The 19520-nt window shown below is 42.5% G+C and overlaps 1 protein-coding gene across 3 annotated transcripts in view; it reads right to left on the minus strand.

Moving 5' to 3' along the window:
- LOC126532320 (uncharacterized) overlaps positions 1–19520 on the minus strand; it is a 559184-nt gene that overhangs the window by 432558 nt on the left and 107106 nt on the right. For 2 of the 3 annotated variants that reach the window (XM_055071431.2, XM_055071432.2), the window contains exons 3-9: positions 17905–18025; positions 15693–15875; positions 14048–14092; positions 12220–12345; positions 8735–8952; positions 5603–5839; positions 1515–2241 (exon numbers count right to left, since the gene is read on the minus strand). In XM_055071431.2, coding sequence (XP_054927406.1) covers positions 1515–2241; positions 5603–5839; positions 8735–8952; positions 12220–12345; positions 14048–14092; positions 15693–15875; positions 17905–18025 — 1657 coding nt within the window. The remainder of the gene's footprint in view (positions 1–1514; positions 2242–5602; positions 5840–8734; positions 8953–12219; positions 12346–14047; positions 14093–15692; positions 15876–17904; positions 18026–19520) is intronic. The other variant, XM_050180012.3, reaches the window with a different exon arrangement.

Below are 19520 nucleotides of genomic sequence, written 5' to 3' on the forward strand. Positions count from 1 at the left end.
ACTCCTCCATAAAGAAAGCAACAAAATCCCAATAAAGAAAGGCGTCAGGCAGGGAGATACGATCTCTCCAATGCTATTCACAGCGTGTTTACAGGAGGTATTCAGAGACCTGGATTGGGAAGAATTGGGGATAAGAGTAAATGGAGAATACCTTAGTAACTTGCGCTTCGCTGATGATATTGCCTTGCTTAGTAACTCAGGGGACCAACTGCAATGCATGCTCACTGATCTGGAGAGGCAGAGCAGAAGGATGGGACTAAAAATGAATCTGCAGAAAACTAAAGTAATGTTTAACAGTCTCGGAAGGGAACAGCAGTTTACGATAGGTAGCGAGGCACTGGAAGTGGTAAGAGAATACATCTACTTAGGACAGGTAGTGACTGCTGATCCAGATCATGAGAGTGAAATAATCAGAAGAATAAGAATGGGCTGGGGTGCGTTTGGCAGGCATTCGCAGATCATGAACAGCAGGTTGCCATTATCCCTCAAGAGAAAAGTGTATAACAGCTGTGTCTTACCAGTACTCACGTACGGGGCAGAAACCTGGAGGCTTACGAAAAGGGTTCTACTTAAATTGAGGACGACGCAACGAGCTATGGAAAGAAAAATGATAGGTGTAACGTTAAGGGATAAGAAAAGAGCAGATTGGGTGAGGGAACAAACGCGCGTTAATGACATCTTAGTTGAAATCAAGAAAAAGAAATGGGCATGGGCAGGACATGTAATGAGGAGGGAAGATAACCGATGGTCATTAAGGGTTACGGACTGGATTCCGAGGGAAGGGAAGCGTAGCAGGGGGCGACAGAAAGTTAGGTGGGCAGATGAGATTAGGAAGTTTGGAGGGTCAACATGGCCACAATTAGTACATGACCGGGGTAGTTGGAGAAGTATGGGAGAGGCCTTTGCCCTGCAGTGGGCGTAATCAGGCTGATGATGATGATGATGGTCTATAAAGGAAGCATGCTTGAAGAACAATGTTTTCTTTGGAATGAAGTTCATTGAAATGATGTTTGATAAGTTATTCAAAGCAGGCCAAGTTTTCATAATCAATAGTGCATTGTTACAAAAACTATGAAAAAGTATTAACGACAACTAAAATCCTTTAACATAAACTGACAACTAAGCTACCTGCAACACTGCGACAATAATATCCAGCTATGTTTTCACAATGCTTTCTACGCATCTTCCTAAGTTACATTAGTCAATAAAGACCTGTTCTTGTTCTTCAGTCCTCACTCAGGTACGAAAACTACTATGTAAATTGCTTTTTTTTACAAATATAGTAGGCAGCACAAGAACTCTCCCTTTTCTGTCACTACTGGCTCACTGATACTGTTTATTACCATTCTAACAACAGAGTACAGTTCATGCATGAATTAAGAGTGCGAGAAAGAAAAAGCACATCAACCAATACAGACATCCCATCTCTTTGTTCAGTGCTGCCTTTTCCCTTCATTATGCTCATGCCCTGTGGTTAATATTTTATGCCAAGTCCGGCATCTTGGACAACTTACCTCCTCCACCAAGGATGTTTGACAGTTCATCCTCCGACGAGGTGACATTCACTTTCTTGGGGGCCACAGCAAGCATCCCATCCGACAGGACATTCCCATCTGCCAGCATGCGGTTGACTCTCTTCCCATCCACCTCAGTGGGAGCTAGAGAGCCATTGGTCTTGATGCGGTTTTGGTGGTGGACCAGGACTGGTCCCGGAGGGGACGTGCCTATCCCAGAAATAGCCGCTGCTCCCACTGTTACCCCTTCTTCTGCGGGAGGAGGAGGAGGCGGTGGCAGCGCTTTGCACTCCGGCGACTTGTGCACTGCTTCAGAGAGGCTGCTCTGAGACCGAGGGGCGGGAACCGGCCTTGCTGCCAGAACCGGGACAGGCTTGACGACAGTAGGGCACTCTGGCAGCTGCTTACCACCAGGCCGACGAATGACAGTGTCGTTGCGCTGTAGCCCCGGCTTGTCGTCTTCGGCCGAGACGCCACTCCCACTGGAGGACTCAGATGTCTTGCTAGTGTCGTCGGGAGCTGAAGAAGACTCGCTTCCAGAGCCCGGTGGCGAGGTGACATCCTCGGTACCGGAGTCTGAGGAGGGGGGGCTTCTCTGCAGCTTCTTGTCCTTGGGACCTGCGGCCTGCACTTTGCGCTCATACTCGGCACATAGTGAGAGGATCTCCTCAAGGCGCTGGCGCTCCTGACGCTCCTGCTCCTGGTCTCGCAAGCGCTCAGCTACTGCCTGTAATGTGACCAGGTCAAGCAAGTTAAGAATGATAAGGCACGATGTCCAGGGTTTCATCAGGATGATTCTGTGACAAAACTCCTTGTAATTGAGTGTAAGCCTCAAGAGATATTAACAGACAAGTGTATCTCAAAGGCATCCTAAACCAAATGTACCACCCAAATGAATGATTTAGATGGGTAGGGTATCCTTCAGGCCATAAGGTTTCTCACAATATTACCTAGAGGGAAATCTGGCACCACTGTCTATGCAAGTTTCCCAACGGGCATTGTGCCTCCTTGGGAATGCCAGGATATGGGTGTCCGAGGCTTCGTCTCAAATGTGGCTTGGCCTAAAACATGTTCATGGAATGCACAAATAAAGCGTTCTTAAAATAAAGTCTCCATAAAATGTTTTCATTCATTGGTATTACATGTTTCAATAAAGTTTACTCCTTTCCAGTGCATAAGCAAGAGCTGACAAACAAAAACAGACGATAAACTGTTGCAAAGCGAGCACAGACTTTGTCGTCTGTCCTCCAACTTTAGCAGCTTGCCGGTACTTTTCAAGTTTCATATAATTGTACATCCAAGCACAAGTTCTCGTGATTGAATAAAAAATGTTTCTGTGTAACATTAAAGAAAAGATATCTCCTTACGTACTGCTTTAGTAGAGAATTAACCAGTTCTATCTCCAGTAGTACGTCTACCAGCTCCCAGAAGAAACATTTCTTTTCTACCTTCTCTGACATAGGAGCCAAGGGCCCACACAATGTTTATGCCATGAAATCTATTTACTTTTAAATGTGGAGCTTTTCTTACCTACCTTCTTGGTTTAGCATAGCTGCTGCTGCTGTCTGCTGCTGGATCAATCAGTATTTCGGCAGATATGTTTGCGGATATAGTGTATGAAGGTCATATGTGCATTGAATGCGAGTACTATCCAATGCACTTTTGTAGCCCCTGTGTACCAACCGACAAAGTAATAGTGCCATTAAGTGTACCTCTGTTGTGCATACTAAACAAATTCTTGCATAAAACCTGAACATCCAATGTAGTTTAACATGTATCTTCAGAGCACATCAACCTCTTAATGGAATAACATGTTATGTTTAAAAGATCTTTTTTACTTAATTGATTTTCTTTGATTTAGCCCTTATGTAGGTGCCATAGAGAGTGTGCCTATTCTTGGTCAATCCTCCAGAATGGCTATTTGCCACTGTGACACAAGAGATATGCAAACCTTAGATGTAGCTAATGTGTGTTGTATTTCTTTATGCATTCACCTGTCATCACTATTTTTTCCTTATACAAACATCATACATTGCCTTTATCCTTGTGACATTGCTGCGTAGATGTCTGACACTGTGCCTCCCAACCTGATTTTGTGCTTGAATTTCGGCTGAGCTTATGAGTGCATAAGCATAAAAACTTCATGAGATTAAAGCTGTGACTTTCATAGTGGACAAACATGAACATTGCATGAGATTACGCATTGCATAGGGTGAATGTAAACACATTTGTACTCAACGCAGTTAGTTGCAGAGCATGTAATTACCCCTTCATGCATGCCAACATCAACATTATCTTTCTTTTTCCTCCTTTCTTTTCATGCTGCATGACAAATTTCTGGAGGCTCTTTCGCATGCTATGCATTTCACAGGAATTCCCAAATTATTGACGCTGCTGTTGGCTATTTGTACACTGCAGAAGGAATGCATTTATCATGGAAGTGCTACACACGTGACATCTCTGCTCGCGAGATTTGTGGCTCCTCTGAAAAGGGGGTGTAAGCTTTCATTTGAATTTTTAGCAACTTTCACGTCGTACATCAATGTAAGAGCTTGCTGACACAATATTCCCAGTACAATCTACAAATTGCACCTGTCTTTTTGCAATTTCCAAAGCTGGTGAGGGGCCCTTTAATACATCCAAATTCAGTTGTATAGTACAGCACAATGGAAGGAACAGAGATAATTGTACCAGTCAAACACTTGATATAAAAGAGCTATATAAAATATACAGCTGTATACATGTACCCATGTTCTGTCTGTCATGCTACATACTAGTCAAGCTGATTATCTTAAATATTGGGGAGTGGAGGCAGGCTTTGATTTGCATGCCTTCATTCTGTTTTAAATTTTTCATTGTTTTCTTGCCATATGTCTGCTGTTCTGCACATATGCACTCTGGTTATTCCTTTTTATCTTTAAGTTAACCCCCTTAACCATTTCATACGAATGCTGATCGCCCAAGTCAATGCGCCCCCAAGACATTTAGGACGAATATGGCTCATCGTTGCTGTATTTGTTCACCCCTGCAGCGTTTCGGACAAAAGATGCTCGGCCACAACTTAATTATTTTTTCGGTCAGGAGATGGCTGTATGTGCCCAGTGATGTATTTCTTTCTTCTACAACTAGAGTGCATTTTTCGTATGGCGAGCAGCGTTTCTAAAATGGCATCCAGCATAGGCAATATGTTATAGATGCATGTATCACTGGCCTATTTTCCAAAAAGAAACACAGTAAAGATGAATTTCTTGTCTTCATCAGCATCCTCTTCCGACACTGATGCTTGAGCCACCAAGGTGAACATCATTTCATAAGGTGAATACAAGAGATCAGCAACTCTTCGGGCGAAGACCAAGAGGAAATCTCAGAGCACGACATCAGAGGTGCACGTTAGTGGAACTGAACAGTGTTCCATCAGAGCCTCCATAGTTTCCGTTTTTGGTTGTACCCTGCAAGAAGTTGGCAGTAAGCTCGCTTGCTGAATTTTTATAATATAATAAGTTTTTTTAGACAATGAGCTGGTTTGATGATAGCTGATGAAACCAAGAGGAATGTCACTCTGTGTCATCCCTTTTTTAAGCTGTACTACACGCTGTCAAAGCTCCCTTATAAAATAAGCACATTAGCATGTGCGCCAACCGTGAGAAAGATGAAAAATCACTTTATATATTCCTTCCACAACTTCTGCTGGTTACTAGCAGGTAGCTTGTGCTATATTCATTCATTCATTCATTCATTCATTCATTCATTCATTCATACTACTTCAGAAGGCTACTTTTATTTATATTATAATTCAGTTATATTTTTCTGCCTCAAAAACCTGCTTTTTATAATTGGAATACTTCCAATTAGCAATAAAACAAATAAGCATTCTGCGTGAAAAATTTCTTGAAATAAATAAACGGCTAAGTGATTAATAAACTTAAGTTGGGAGCACACATCCATTTGTCCCCTTCATCTCTTATCCTGTGTTTTAAATGCCAAGTCACACTGTGACGTCATCCCCTCGCTGCACTGAAGGGCATGGTTGTGCCCCCGTGTCGGTCACAGCTGCGTACTGCAGACCTTGGCGTTGGTGGTGCACTAACCCTGCGATGCTGTTGAGTCAACTCCACCTCACAGGCCCGTATGTCCTCATGGCTGGCTACACGGTGGCCCAGGCGTGGCGATGTGGGGGTGCAGCGGCCACCGGCCACCAAGGGGCTCGCCCGGCCAGACAACGCGCTCACCCGTGGAGACTTTGGTGACTTGGGCGAGGATGACAGGGGAGGTGTTGGGGTGAAGCGAGGAGCTGGCTTGCTCGGAGGGCCCCGCAGGGAAGGCGACTGCGCAGGCACATGTAAGTTAACCAACACAAATTAAGAGAGAGCTGCAGTATAAAAGATAAGCCGAATTTCACCCAGGAAACAGCCTAGCAAAGGCATGCTGCCTTTTTCTACAGCTGAAGTACAATGCGCCCAAAATATCAAGAACGCCATAAACACAAGGTGCTTTATGGACTTTTAAGAAAGGTCCCTCACGTGTTTAGTACAAAGGGTCGTGATGCGCACAGCAACAATCTATACAACTAAGGATGGGTGAATTTAGAAGTATCGAATACAAACAGAATATTACACACTAACTCTTCATATGCAAATTCGAAAATGAACTATTTGTTACTTTTGAATACTGAAACTAACCAAACATTTCGCATCAACCGACTGTTAAAGTTGGGTTACTGTTCTCCGTCTGCTAAACAAAGTATCGCAAGTTATCAGAAGTGAAACAAGGACAAATATCTCTGAAGCAATGCAAAAACAAAATTGGCTATGGAAGTCTTGAAAAGCTTGTTTACAAAGAGGCTCTAAAGATGTTGAGAGGCTATTGATGCAGCTCTTTATTCAAATTAAGTGATCTTCTAGCTGTTAAATCTGATGCTACTTGTGCTTGATAGCAGACTGTGCTTGTTTTTCTAGTCAGTACAAGTGTGATATGTAATTACCGTACTTACTGGAATCCAATGCACACTTTCTTTCTGATAAAATGGGTCCAAAAATTGCCTGCACGTTAAAGTCGAGTATCACCTTAAATCTGAGTTACCATATCGCCATCAGCATCTCAAAATGGCCGCACTTCGAGCCTAGCTACCGTAGCTCTTTCTCCATGTGCTGTAGTATGTGTGTTTAGGTAATGCTTCCTTTCTTTGGCTTAGGTTAGTGCACCGTCCGTCTTCCCATTTTCTGCGTTTACTCTATCAGCATGGAAGTGCCAGCTGCAAAGACATGCAGAGTTAATCACGATGCCGCAATTAAAATGAAGGCGATCACATGTGCGGAGACGGAAGGAAATCGAGCCGCATCACGGGCATTTGGAGTTGCCGAAACTTGCGTGCGGGATTGGCGCAAACAGGAAAGGCGTTCTACCCCAACGGCTGCTACATACGACACGGCCGAGCAGCGCCTATCTTGAAAGCAATCTGCGGTGGAGACAAGAGTCTATGCAACCAGGAGCACCGCGCTGTGTTCCCGTCCCTTAGTTTGTGTCGATGCGAGAGGCCGCACAAAGGTCAATTCCCTCACTCCTGCTACCGCACTTCCTCACTCCAGCATTTAAAGAGTTTCCGCGGTCATTGAGTGAGACGTGTTCATGCTTGTGTGCGCATGACACCATGCTTGTTAATTTAGTTAGTAAGAGAATTTTTAAAAGTTCATATGGCCGATAAAACTACTATCCTTACTTTTTGTATAGCTGTCTACTAATTTGATATTGTAACTGATGCTTCGCCTTTCGCGTGAAACTGCTACTTTTTTTATTTATCGCAAATTTAGTGCATTGGGAGTAAATCTTTGTTTTTTCCAAATGAGAGAAAGTTGTGCTTCTGTGTGAAAGAATGAGGTGGGCGATAGAGTAAAGGACTTTTCTTTCTTTAGGTCATGGCAAACAGGTACGTGTTCCAATCGAGGGCGTTTCATTTTTTCCTTTTCTTTTTTTGTCCCGAAAAACAGGTGCACGTAACAATCGAGTAAATATGGTATTAAATATTCCTCCTGTAAATATGTGCGTCTGCATTTGACTATTCAATATTCAATTCAATATTTGATACTTATTATTAGTATTCCATTCGTATTCAGAAAACGTGATATTCGCCCACCTCTAATACAAATTGAATGAATGCATTCTCAAGTTCTGTGTCGTTCCATTCGGCATGTGGGCAAGAAAATATGCAGCAATTTGATCCAAATGACTGTCTTTTCAAAGGCAAAATGCTTTTGAGACATGGACAAACACTAAATCACATAAACATGAGCGCTGAGCTTATGTGATTTAATGTTCCTCAATGTCTCAACAAGTATGCTACTTTTGAAATGATAATGGCCCACCAACTAGCCCACAAGTATTTCTTGAGCATGATCCGAATGAGAACACTCGAGTGCCATTATTCTCCAGTTACGGAGTTCATCAACTAATTATTGCTTGAATATCAAATACCGAAGTCAACAGACAATGAAATGAAGAAAAGCATATGAAAAATTGACTGTTTTGTTATTTTTATTTGTATAAATAATTATAGATGAGAAATAAATTTTTCAAAAGCTTCAAGTTCTTAAGAGAGGAAAAGTGGAAGAAAAGACACCTTGCCACCGGTGGTAGCTGAACCCAAAATTTCTACATCGCATGCAATACACTCAAACATGGCATGATTTCCTAAGCTTCACTGCTTGTTAGTAATTAATACGGATGCTACTGAAGTTACGATAACACTCTCAGTTACCCTGATTCTGTATGCTCGTTAACCACCAAACACATGAAATGAGACCTCATAAAAAGAAATTCATGGTGATCTATCAACTTTAGAAGAATTAATGATTGTGGCGCGGCAACAAATTTTTTTGGGTTAGCTGCATGTCATGCTATGTTTGGGACTAAGTCATTCTATTTCTTTTACTATGTCACTCGGTGAAATCTGGCAGCAATGCTCAGAATGTGATCTGCCTGTTAGCCCTGCTTTATCAGGCCGCAGAGTAGTAAATTAACTCATGACAACCTATCACTCTGAGAGTTTCATTACAAGGCAAGCAATGATTGCTACAAAGTGCATCATTCTAAACACATGACCAAAATCCGAATGTGCACACTATAGCATGACACCAGCAAAAAAGTAAATTTTCATATCAGCAACTTTGAGATAAGCAGTCAACACAAAATGCTCAAGTCTTACCCACAGTGACAGGAAAACCAACCTGCTCGCAAGCTCGTGAAGGAGGTGATGCCGACACCCTAATCCCATCCCGAACAAACCAGCGAGGACTCTCAGATGAGGCGACCGGTGGTGACCGGTTGTGGGCGAGGAACTCGAATTTTGAGACCTTCTCGACAAAATCGACACTGTTGTCCATGTCAAATGAAGCTGGGGAAGGTGCACCAGGATTGCCCACAAAACGGACAGGAGGTTCCGTTACTGCACAAGAAAATAATCATAAGAGCTACTTGCATATTGCACCAATATTGCTTCCTTGACTCATACACACCTTCTGCATCTCACCAACAATTTACAAATTCATGTGTAAATGTGTGCTGATAAACACCAACCAGGTGTTATCTTGGTCGATATTCCCACTAGCTACTTCAGAAACATTTGACAGTTAATGTCCTAGAGTTGCCAACTGTGTCAAATACTGCAAGGCTGTCCCAAATTTTATGAAAAGTCCTGAATCCATACTTGATACTGTTGGGTCAAACATTTAACTTGCATTGAGGCTTGGTGAGACTAATAACTGAATCTACACCCAAAATCACGATTGTGCCCGCCACAAGCATACTGGACTATGTTCATTTTAAGACCACCAAAAACTGCTCAACATTATACTAAATTTTTTTTGTGTACACGTTGACAATGTTCCACCAAAGACAGTAGTGTTACAGTGCTACATGGCAGTGAAGAAGTAGAAACACTAGCAGAAAGGTGCACTAGCAGAAATGTGAATAAATAAGCAAACACTTTATTGGGCAAACTTGTGCCCAGAGCGAAAAGCAATGCTTAACAACAATGACAGCAGTGAGCATGGTCAGTAAATCTAAATCTTATGGCTAAAGTCAATCCGGTGCTTATATACATGCATCACCACATACTTCAGAACAATTTTTAGAACGACAGAAAGCTGAGCTAGTTGGTAAGGATTCATTATGCAAGAAAAGGTGAGGCGTGCAGACAGGACACAAGAGAAGAGAAGTGGACAACACGAACGCCGACTATCAACTGAAGAGAGCACTGAGGCGAAAAAAAGAAAGAAGACACAAAACTCATCTGTGCAAGCTCAGGAATGGTATCACCACGTGTCAATCCGGTACATGTGCTGGTCTACGTGAGAGATAACTGTTAAGGCACTTAATCTCTCCCTTATGTAAAGTAATCGAAGGCTGACTCACGCACGCACTTCCACCATTATAGATATGCCATGCCTCTACCATAAGTCGCGTATCTTTATTCTTATGCCTGTACAATATCGCGCATTCATCTAACTTAGGCGTGCAGTTACAATCTTGGAAATGTAAGGAAAGATTAGAAGGCGATCCATCGGTTAACAACCTTTAATGTTCCATTAGCCTCTGATTGATACACCACCCCGTTTGCCCTACGTAGAACTGGCCACAGCTAAAGGGAACTTTATAAACCACACCCATACGACAGTCAGTAAAACTGTTGTTCTTATTGTGCTTCACTGGACACATATCTGTTCTTTTTTTGTCTTTTACCTGCTCCTTTTTTCTCTGCACGGCAGCGCATATCTTACCTAGCTTATTGGGAGCAGTGAAAGCAACATTAACATCATATCTACTTGCAACTTTTTTAAGCCTACGCGATACTGAATGAATGTATGGAATAGCCATTACTCTTTTTTTGCTATTACTGCTTTCTGTAATCACATCCGCCCCCCTCGAAACCGACTTCTTTAGGCGTTCAGCCACAGTGGCCACTGCTATGCTAGGATAGCCTGCTTCTAATAGGTGCCGGACCTGTTCATTAAAACTGGCGCTCATTTTGTGCATGCAGGATCTCGTGAGAGAAGACTTAAGGCATGACATGGCAATTCCATTTTTTAATACTTTGGAATGCTTGGATTGAAAGTTTAACAACGGCTTTGAAGATCTTGGGGAGTACTGCCAACAAACGTGATTTTGTTCGAAAATCAAGGAAATGTCCAGAAACTGAATTACGCGTCGCTGAGGAAATTTCTTGGTAAACTTTAATCTGATTTTGGCTTCTAGCGCGAAGTGAAACACGGACACAGAAAGAAGCAGACAGGACGAGCGCTAACTCTCAACTAAATTTTTATTAAAACGAAGAACATATATATAGGTGATTGCAAAAACCGTAGCGTAAGAACATGACAAGGTAAAAAGCATCAGTTAAACATATCAGGGGGTATGGAAGTCAAAGAACAAAAATTATTTCAGATTAGTACACGTATTGCGAAGGTACTGAAATTCGCAATCTAACAGAGACAACGAAGCATGACTGACGCAAGTGTCTCCTAATCTTTTTATGTGGAATGCCTCGATAATTTCCCGCGTGGTTTGGCATCTGTGTCTAGAAAGAATTTTTGTGTCTTCAAAGAAAGGTTTGCAACCACAATCGAATGTGCCGCTAAATGTGATGCATTAGGGTTGTTTAGTGAATGTTTGTGTTCCTTTAGTCTAATGTTAATGCACCTGCCACTCTGTCTAATGTAAGCTTTCCCACACTCGAGTGGAATCATAAACTATACCCGTGTTGCAAGGCACTACAAGGGACACATGTTTAACTCCGCAATCATCTTTTCTTTTTTTGCCTTCCTGTTCAAGTCTCCTATTTATCATAGGGCACATGTTAGACAACTTGCGTGGGGCCGAGAAAACGGTACTGACGTCATACCTATTGGCCACATTCCTTAAACCATGGGATAATCTATGTATGTAGGGTACTACAGCAAACTTTGTTTCTTTTTTCTGTTTTTCTTGTTTCTTACCGGGGTTTTTTACCCATTTTACAAGTTGTTGTTTTTACCCATTTTACAAGTTGAATTTCAGTACCTTCGCAATACGTGTACTAATCTGAAGTAATTTTTGTTCTTTGACTTCCATACCCCCTGATATGTTTAACTGATGCTTTTTATCTTGTCATGTTTTTATGCTACGGTTTTTGCAATCACCTATATATATGTTCTTCGTTTTAATAAAAATTTAGTTGAGAGTTAGCGCTCGTCCTGTCTGCTCTTTTCTGTGTCTGTGTTTCACTTCACGCTAGAAGCCAAAATCATGTTACCGTACCAACTCGCCCAACTGTCTATCCTTTTGCATTAAACTTTAATCCTCCTCCATAAAATTTAAATTGCTCACTTATTGAGGTAGCAGCAGAATCAAATTCTTCCCTACTGCAGAAAATCAGGTAATCATCAACGTAGCGAAATATCTTGATAACGCAATCACCTAAGGAGCTGCACACAACAGTTCATGTTCTCCACTTCTCTTCTCTTGTGCCCTGTCTGCACACCTCACCTTTTCAGAACAATTGTTCATGCAATTTCAAAGTTGTCAGAATAAAAACACAGGGCACACAATGACAAGGGCATAAGAGTGACAACAGAGTTACGTGCACACATGTACATGTTGTGGTTTCAGCTAAGTGAGCAGATCTGCATATGTAAAAAACACCACACAGATCTAAAACTACTAAGGAATTACTAACCTGGACGAAAGCTATTAGACATGGGTGGTAGCCTCGCATTTGGGAGAGGGTCTTTCTTGAGACACTCGGCTTCCTCAGGATGGTTAAAGCGAAAAAAGTTTGACCTTCCGATGCAAATCATGCAGCCTGCAAAATGGCACAACACATAACCGATACAACCATGAATGTAAATAACAATGCTTCTGCAAACCATTATGCAATGCCAACCATATTCCAATCCTATTCTATATAGCTGCACACAACGGTACCTCCAGTTGCCGACACATGCCACTGATAATTGGCATGTTACAATTTAGTCCCTCTCTTAGCTGTTCCATACTACAAAACATTAGCAAGCTGTACTACAACTGCCCACTTTTCCTGCACAGCTCTTTTTGTGTCTAACAAAATGCAAATAAAAGCTGATATGATCAATTTCTCCTAGCAAAACTAAATGCCTTCTGGCAAAAAGAAGTGTAACTAAAGTTACAAAGGTGGAGCAGAGTGTTGCAGCCAGTATGGTGAGTAGGTTTCATCAATGACATTGGAAAGCCTAAACCTTGTGAGCACAATGCTTCTCTGAGCTACCACAAAATAAGCTTTCGGCTTATTATCCGTGTCATGTAAGAACATCAAACTTGCAGTGCAATTCTAAGTCCTGAAGAAACATAGCTATGTTGGGCACTAGCTGTGTCCATTTCTAGTATGTAGCAACATTGCAACTAAAAATAATGATGAGCATCTTTGATTTCGCTACGCAATCTGCACTACAGCACTTTTGTCCTCAGATACTGAAGCCTAAACAACTTGTATCCCACAACATTATTCGATTTAATGCAAGAACAAAGTGTGGTGCAGACTATGCAGTCTTAATATAAACTCTGTAGAAGACAATACAGTGGTGCACTTTTTAACTAGGTAATTGTTGATTAGTTTGTAAGTTATATTGCTAAATCATAAGAGAAATGAAAGTGCTTTGTAGTTTTTTTTTTATTAACAAGTTGGCCAGCTGGCAGAAGGAGGTGAGCTTAATGTGCACAACAGTCAGTGGTAACGCATTTGTAGAGGCTCATAGTATACTAAATTTCATTCATTTGGCCGGTCTTGCATGTTGCATATTTTGCCCCCTCAACAAGTTGCATCCTTCAGCCACTGCCGCTACCACAATGAATATCATAACAATAATAAAAAGAGAGCATGCATTAAATATATGTGCAAGCATTAGGAAAATATTTTTCTAATTAAAAACATAATTCAGGAGAACTATTGCCAGTAAAGCTCTACTAACAAATAAGCATAAGCAATACACAGCATCAGTATTCTAGTAGAGTGCAAAGAAAGCAAGAAAAAGTAATGGTTTCAATAGATTTTCCAATGCACTGAATAAATAGATGCAACATATTAATAAGAATACTGATAACACTAATATGCATTGGTGGTAATATATGATGTACATGACACAGGGGAGAAATCTGTGAATACTACTACAATAGACAGCTTGATGAAGTTGCAAGCCACCATGCATTGAAACACGGCAGCATAAGTGAACTGCAGTGCAATCCACAGAACATTGCAACTGGCTATACAAAAAAATGGCTACACATGAACAAGGACATTTATCACTAGTAAGTATAAGAAGAATGCACATAATGTGCCGAAGAATGCAATAAACTAAAGAGTGCAACAATCCAGAACGATTCATTAAGCTAATTAAATGCACATTGAAAAGAAAAAGCATAAAATTAAATCAAAAGTGGTGCAATGACAACAGAAAAAATAGCAGAGAAAAAAGAAATGCTTCCAGAATATGATGGTTTGGTATGCAAAAGTAAGTGCACTTAATACTCACAGTTGTCTTCCTCATTCGGAGACGTGGAACAGAAACATGGAACAACTGTTGTAACTTTAGAATGCCGCTCCCTCACAAAGCATACAAGAAAGGCTAGCAGACATGTAAAACCCACAATGCAGGAAAGTACAGCAGGATCAGGCCACGAGTATAAAATATCTGAGGTTGAGCTAATTGTTTCTAAATGTTTAATAAATATGGTGGTTTACTACAAGTACAGTCACTGTGACAGTTTATTTCAGCACAAAAGATATTAGACAAAATGTTACCAACAAACGGCCATGAACATAAGAACACTGATCAATTACCAATGTAGAATGATTTGTTATCGCCAGCATCGTGGTGCGCCTGTAGCTCACACGCTGGATTATGTGTTAAACATCAACTTCTCCTCACTGCAAGGGGAAACGCACATTTAGTATGCAATGTCCATGCCAACATTAACTGTGTTTGCTACAATAAGGTTTACCTGGTTCACCTGTATGGACTATAGTGAAAAAGTTTTTTCCCTCTTTCTTTCCCTAATAAAAAAAATAGAAACTCAATTCAGGCCAACACCTGGTTCACCTGTATCGACTAAAGTGAAAAAGTTTTTTCCCTCTTTCTTTTCCTAATAAAAAAATGGAAACTCAATTCAGACCAACACTCACATTTACTATCGCAAACATCATATAAAGTGCTTCTACTTTATAACCGTCCAAACTTACAGTTGATAACTGAAACTAAAAATAAAGTACACTGAGAGGCTAAGTAAGGACAAATATATTTTTCACTTGTTCAAAGAGCTTCAAATTTCTTTAGGTATGTGTTTGTTGTAAAAATTGCAATGAGTGAACAATACAAGCTAGCATAAAATGTGTTCATATGTTTCCCTTTTTCAAAAGAATTGGTGGATCCCACACTTACGCATGGAGTCAGTGATAACGGAAGCGCTTTGATTTTCACTGAACAGTCTTCCCTTCTTCCTGTTTACATAGCTCGATGCACCTTACTCAATGGATGCTCTGGTCCCATTTTGTTCACTTAACTTCTTTCTCTACAGTCAGCTCCTTCTGTTGCCAACTAGTCCCCAACTTCTCTGTAGCCAACTTCTTCAGTTTTCTGTTACAGACTTCTTCCCTTCTTCAGTAAGGCGACAAACTAGACTAGTTGGCGTTCATTAATTTCGAATCGCATTGAGTGTCAATAATCGCAGTAACAGTAATTACCTCTTGTTCTGCTTATCTATTTGGGCACCTACTCAGTGATACATGTCCAGTGTCTTGCTGAGTAGATAATTTGAGTCACTGGGTATGGTGCCAGTGAGTATGTATGACAGAGATGGCTACACAGATTATTATAAAATAGCAAATGCTGTTACAAAGAAAGTGTTCAGGCAAAATCCTACATATGCAGTGCTTTTTAGACATCAAGGTAATGCCTAAGTAGTATTACCACCCAGGTTGTAGGTCGAATTTAATACGGAGGTCTGATGATTATGCTCTCCTAAGGAGATATTAACCTAGGGCACTGATTGACTTTCTGTTAAGAAACAGCTCAAAGCATACCCGTTAAGTTTACTGCAATGAAGTTTATTCTTCTAAGTATGACAAGCAGTGGTCATCCCAAGAGGAAACACAGCATGAGCACAGCAAAATGAACATACCCTGATGTAGCCTGGATGGCTCGGTAATTGCCATTCCATCTATGGATATCAGTTTTCCGAGGGGATGCAGGGTAACTTTTCCAGATTCATTCTGGATGTAACAATGTTCAGCCTCAACAGCTGGCCCGTGAACCACAATGTCCTGTAGTACTGGAGCATCATTCCTTCCTATTCTTGTCTTTCCTAGAAAGCAGAAAATTGCCACCATCATCATCATCTTATTGCGGTCGTCACTATCACTTGATCCATTAAGGCCTGTAACAGGGCATTACATAAGGAAGGATAATGAGCATCCACAGATAAAGTCATGAAAAAATAAAAGACAGTAGAAACTATATGTAACAAATGAGTATGCACTAGTGGGCGGAAATAGCGCAATGAAAATAACTAGTTGTTTTAGCAGGTTATCAGTACCGGCTTAATTTTTCATGAGCTAGTTGAACTAACAACTTTGCTGGAAATCGGGTTGCGATCCTGTAAGGTTACACAACTGTGCCTGGTTCCTTTCTTTTTAATTGCGATAGCAATTTTATGGATACACCAGGCAAATTTCCGCAGTCGGCGTCGCCGTCATGTTTCGTACAAAGACAAAGTCCCATAACATCGCGGCAGCGCGCTGACTGATGTAGGTACAAGGGTAAGTGCGCGAGGGTGAGCCGAGAAGAATGGTGGCTTGATGTCACGTGCGCAAGGGAGGAGGGCGGGAGAGATCCGCGTCATCTTCTCGCGAGCGCAAGGGGGGCGTGAAGTTTGCGCGCTAGAGAAAAGAGAAAGGAGGAGGGACGCATGTTAACGCACTTGTCCGTTCCTACTCCGGCCGCTCAGCCGCGGAGGGAGTAAAGGCTGAGCGCGGCCGCGCGCCCCGTATCTTGGAGGCAATCTGCGGTGGGTGCAAAGGTTAGGCAACCCAAGATAATTGATGGTTGCGTGTGCGCTGTGTTCTCGCGGGCCTAGTTCCCGTTGAAGCGATAGGCAGCACGAAGAGCAATTCGCTCGCCGCCGCTGCCACTCTTCATCACGTCAAGCGTGCTGGCAGCGGGTGTCGGCGGTCATCGAGTGAGTGAGACGTGTCCATGCTTGCCTGTGCGTGCATCGCACGATGCTTGCTAATTTAGTTAGTGAGAGAATTTTAACAGCAGTTTACATGGACGATAAAAATATCATTAATAATTTGTACAGCTGTCTAATAACTTGCTGTCGCAAACAGTGCACACCTTTCGGGCGAAACTGACTGTTTTCGCACACATTCAGTAAATAAGTATGCTTCAGTTAACCCAAAATAGTAATAATAATAATAATAATAATAATAATAATAATAATAATAATAATAATAATAATAATAATAATGTGAGCATTATATTACCCCTTCATCTTCTTCATCTGTATATATTCACCATCATGGCCAGCGTCATCGTCTTAATAATAATAATAATAATAATAATAATATATTCCGCAAATGGAAACACTCACAGCTGCGCAACGCAACTAGTATAGGCACATTGCCTGTTTTACCCTCCGACAACCCATAATTTATTTTCATTGTTAAAATAAGGATTGACGGCTCGTGTATAGAATGCACCAGTTGGCCTTAATATCCATCTTTATGAACGCTGTGTTCTCCTGTTTTCCCATTAGATGTTGTTGTCGCTTTTTATATTTGATAACTGTTGCCGCACTCGCTACGCCTGTAAATCACGTTTCTTTGCACTACAACACGTGATGCTACAAAGCCCACTTTAGACATTCAGGTAGGCGCGGTACGACGAAACCTGAAGTGCACTTCACTGCCCAACGTCAAACTCAGCTATTCAGCAATACCTTTACCGCATCTTCATAATTCAAAAAGTGCCTGCTAATTAATGCATCTTACAGAAATTGACACAGCACAGCAGTACCTCAGCCGACCACCATTCACAACATTTTTCTTAGTTTTTATCAAATAACCTTTTTTTTCTTGGACAATGTGACAAGTGCATTGAATATGGGGGGGGGGGGGGGGTATATACGCCACGGCTATAGGCCATTGCATTGCGCGTCGTCTTTAGAACTCTTTACTTCCTGGGCAGGTGGACGCGGACCTTTGTACAGGAAACGAGTTTCAAGGGCATGCCCACTCGTAAGCCATCGAAAGAAGGACTCCCAAGGACATTTTTTCAGCGCGTTTCCAGAGCGACGCGGAACTTGCAGCGCGAGCTGCAGCAGGCAGACAAACCTTCAGGGAGCGGGTGTATGGTGACGGACGTGCTGAGCCTTCCTCCGCCGAGGCTCACCAGGTGCGGCTTCTCCTGCTGCAGCCGAACCGCGTGGCTCGTCTCGATCACCTCCAGGTCATTCTGCGATGACGGCATACACCTCCGCGTAAGCCTCTCACAGCGACAACTGCTAAAAGTACCTCGGAACAGTTGACTGATCAGGTTTAACGCTCCCAATCAACAATGGGGCAACGAAAGACGCCGTAGCGGAGTGCACCGTTTTGACCGCCTGGGGGCCTTTACCGTGCAAATTTATACCTAAATACGTGCGAGCGGTTTTGCATTCTGTCCCCATGTGAATGCGCTTGACAAAACGGAACCACTCACCTTGGTGGATAAGTGGCTACGTGGGGTTCTGCTTGAACTCCACACCGTTTACTGAGTGAAGTTACGGAAGGTCGCGGATTCAATTCCCGGCCGCATTCACAAGATATCCTTCCTGCAGTCCGGTGTCTCCCTAGCCCCAGTGCAACAGGGACGTTAAACTCCATGAATCAATCAATCCAGCTGTGTAATCGAACCTGTCACTTCGTGCTCAACTGCTACTGCCTAAACGGCGAGGTTATGCTCTGGTGGGCGCCCTTGGACGTGAAAGAGGGTGTCTTTGCACACAGTACCGTTGCGGTGAACGCGCATGTCGTTCTCCGCCCGCACTGTAGGAGCAACCATGCACGTCCGGTGAGAAATGCGCGTAGAGCAGGAACAAAGAAACGGAAGCGCCAGCTGGCATTACTCGTTTCAAACTACTTCATCGCTCGTCCGGCGGGGCGGGATCAGTCGTTATAGGAGGTAATCGCAGCTAATGGCCAAACTTTCTGCAATTTTCGCGTGAACAAACCGCAGCAGTACGTTGCCCGGTGATTGCTAGACGTCCCTCATTTCGCAATGTTTGGACAAATTTAGATCCCTTCCAGGCACGATAGCCTTGCACATGTTTGCGATTTGAGTATCATTTTCCCCCAATAACGACACAATTCTTTATTATTATTATTATTATTATTATTATTATTATTATTATTATTATTATTATTATTATTATTATTATTATTATTCAGCAGGCCTTGAGAAGCAGCTGGTGTAACGCTCCCTATCTCCCTATCACAGCTAGGGAGCTACTATGGGTATAAGCTGGCTTCGCCACTCGTCTTTCACTTTTGCGCTGTCATTCAGCGTACCCAATCTTGACTCGAGCAAGAAATAAAATAAACTTAGGTTTCCCTGGTCCTCCAGCAGGTACACACCTCCCGCCAAGTCTTTTGCGAGCCTGCACTAATGAAACGCACGCCTCTAGAAGCGCAAGAGTGAGCGCACTGCAGCTACGGAGACCGGAGGCAGTGCCCAGCTAAACGGTGCAGTGTAAACGAATGACTCGTGATTTGCCCGTAGCAGGCACATTTCTCTCCAAACGCGAATTCAGTGTGGCCCCACATTAGCACCCGCGACGCGTCAAGTGAGAGCAGCGCAGCGGAACACTTGAAAAATACAGAAACCGGGATAAAGAACGCGGCACGCCACAGCCGACGACCACCGCCCCGTGCTCATCGCGGAAGCCCCGGACGCCGGCGGCCGCAAATCC

This window comes from Dermacentor andersoni, chromosome 5 (genome assembly GCF_023375885.2).
Source record: "Dermacentor andersoni chromosome 5, qqDerAnde1_hic_scaffold, whole genome shotgun sequence".
In the NCBI taxonomy this organism is placed as follows: Eukaryota; Metazoa; Arthropoda; class Arachnida; order Ixodida; family Ixodidae; genus Dermacentor; species Dermacentor andersoni.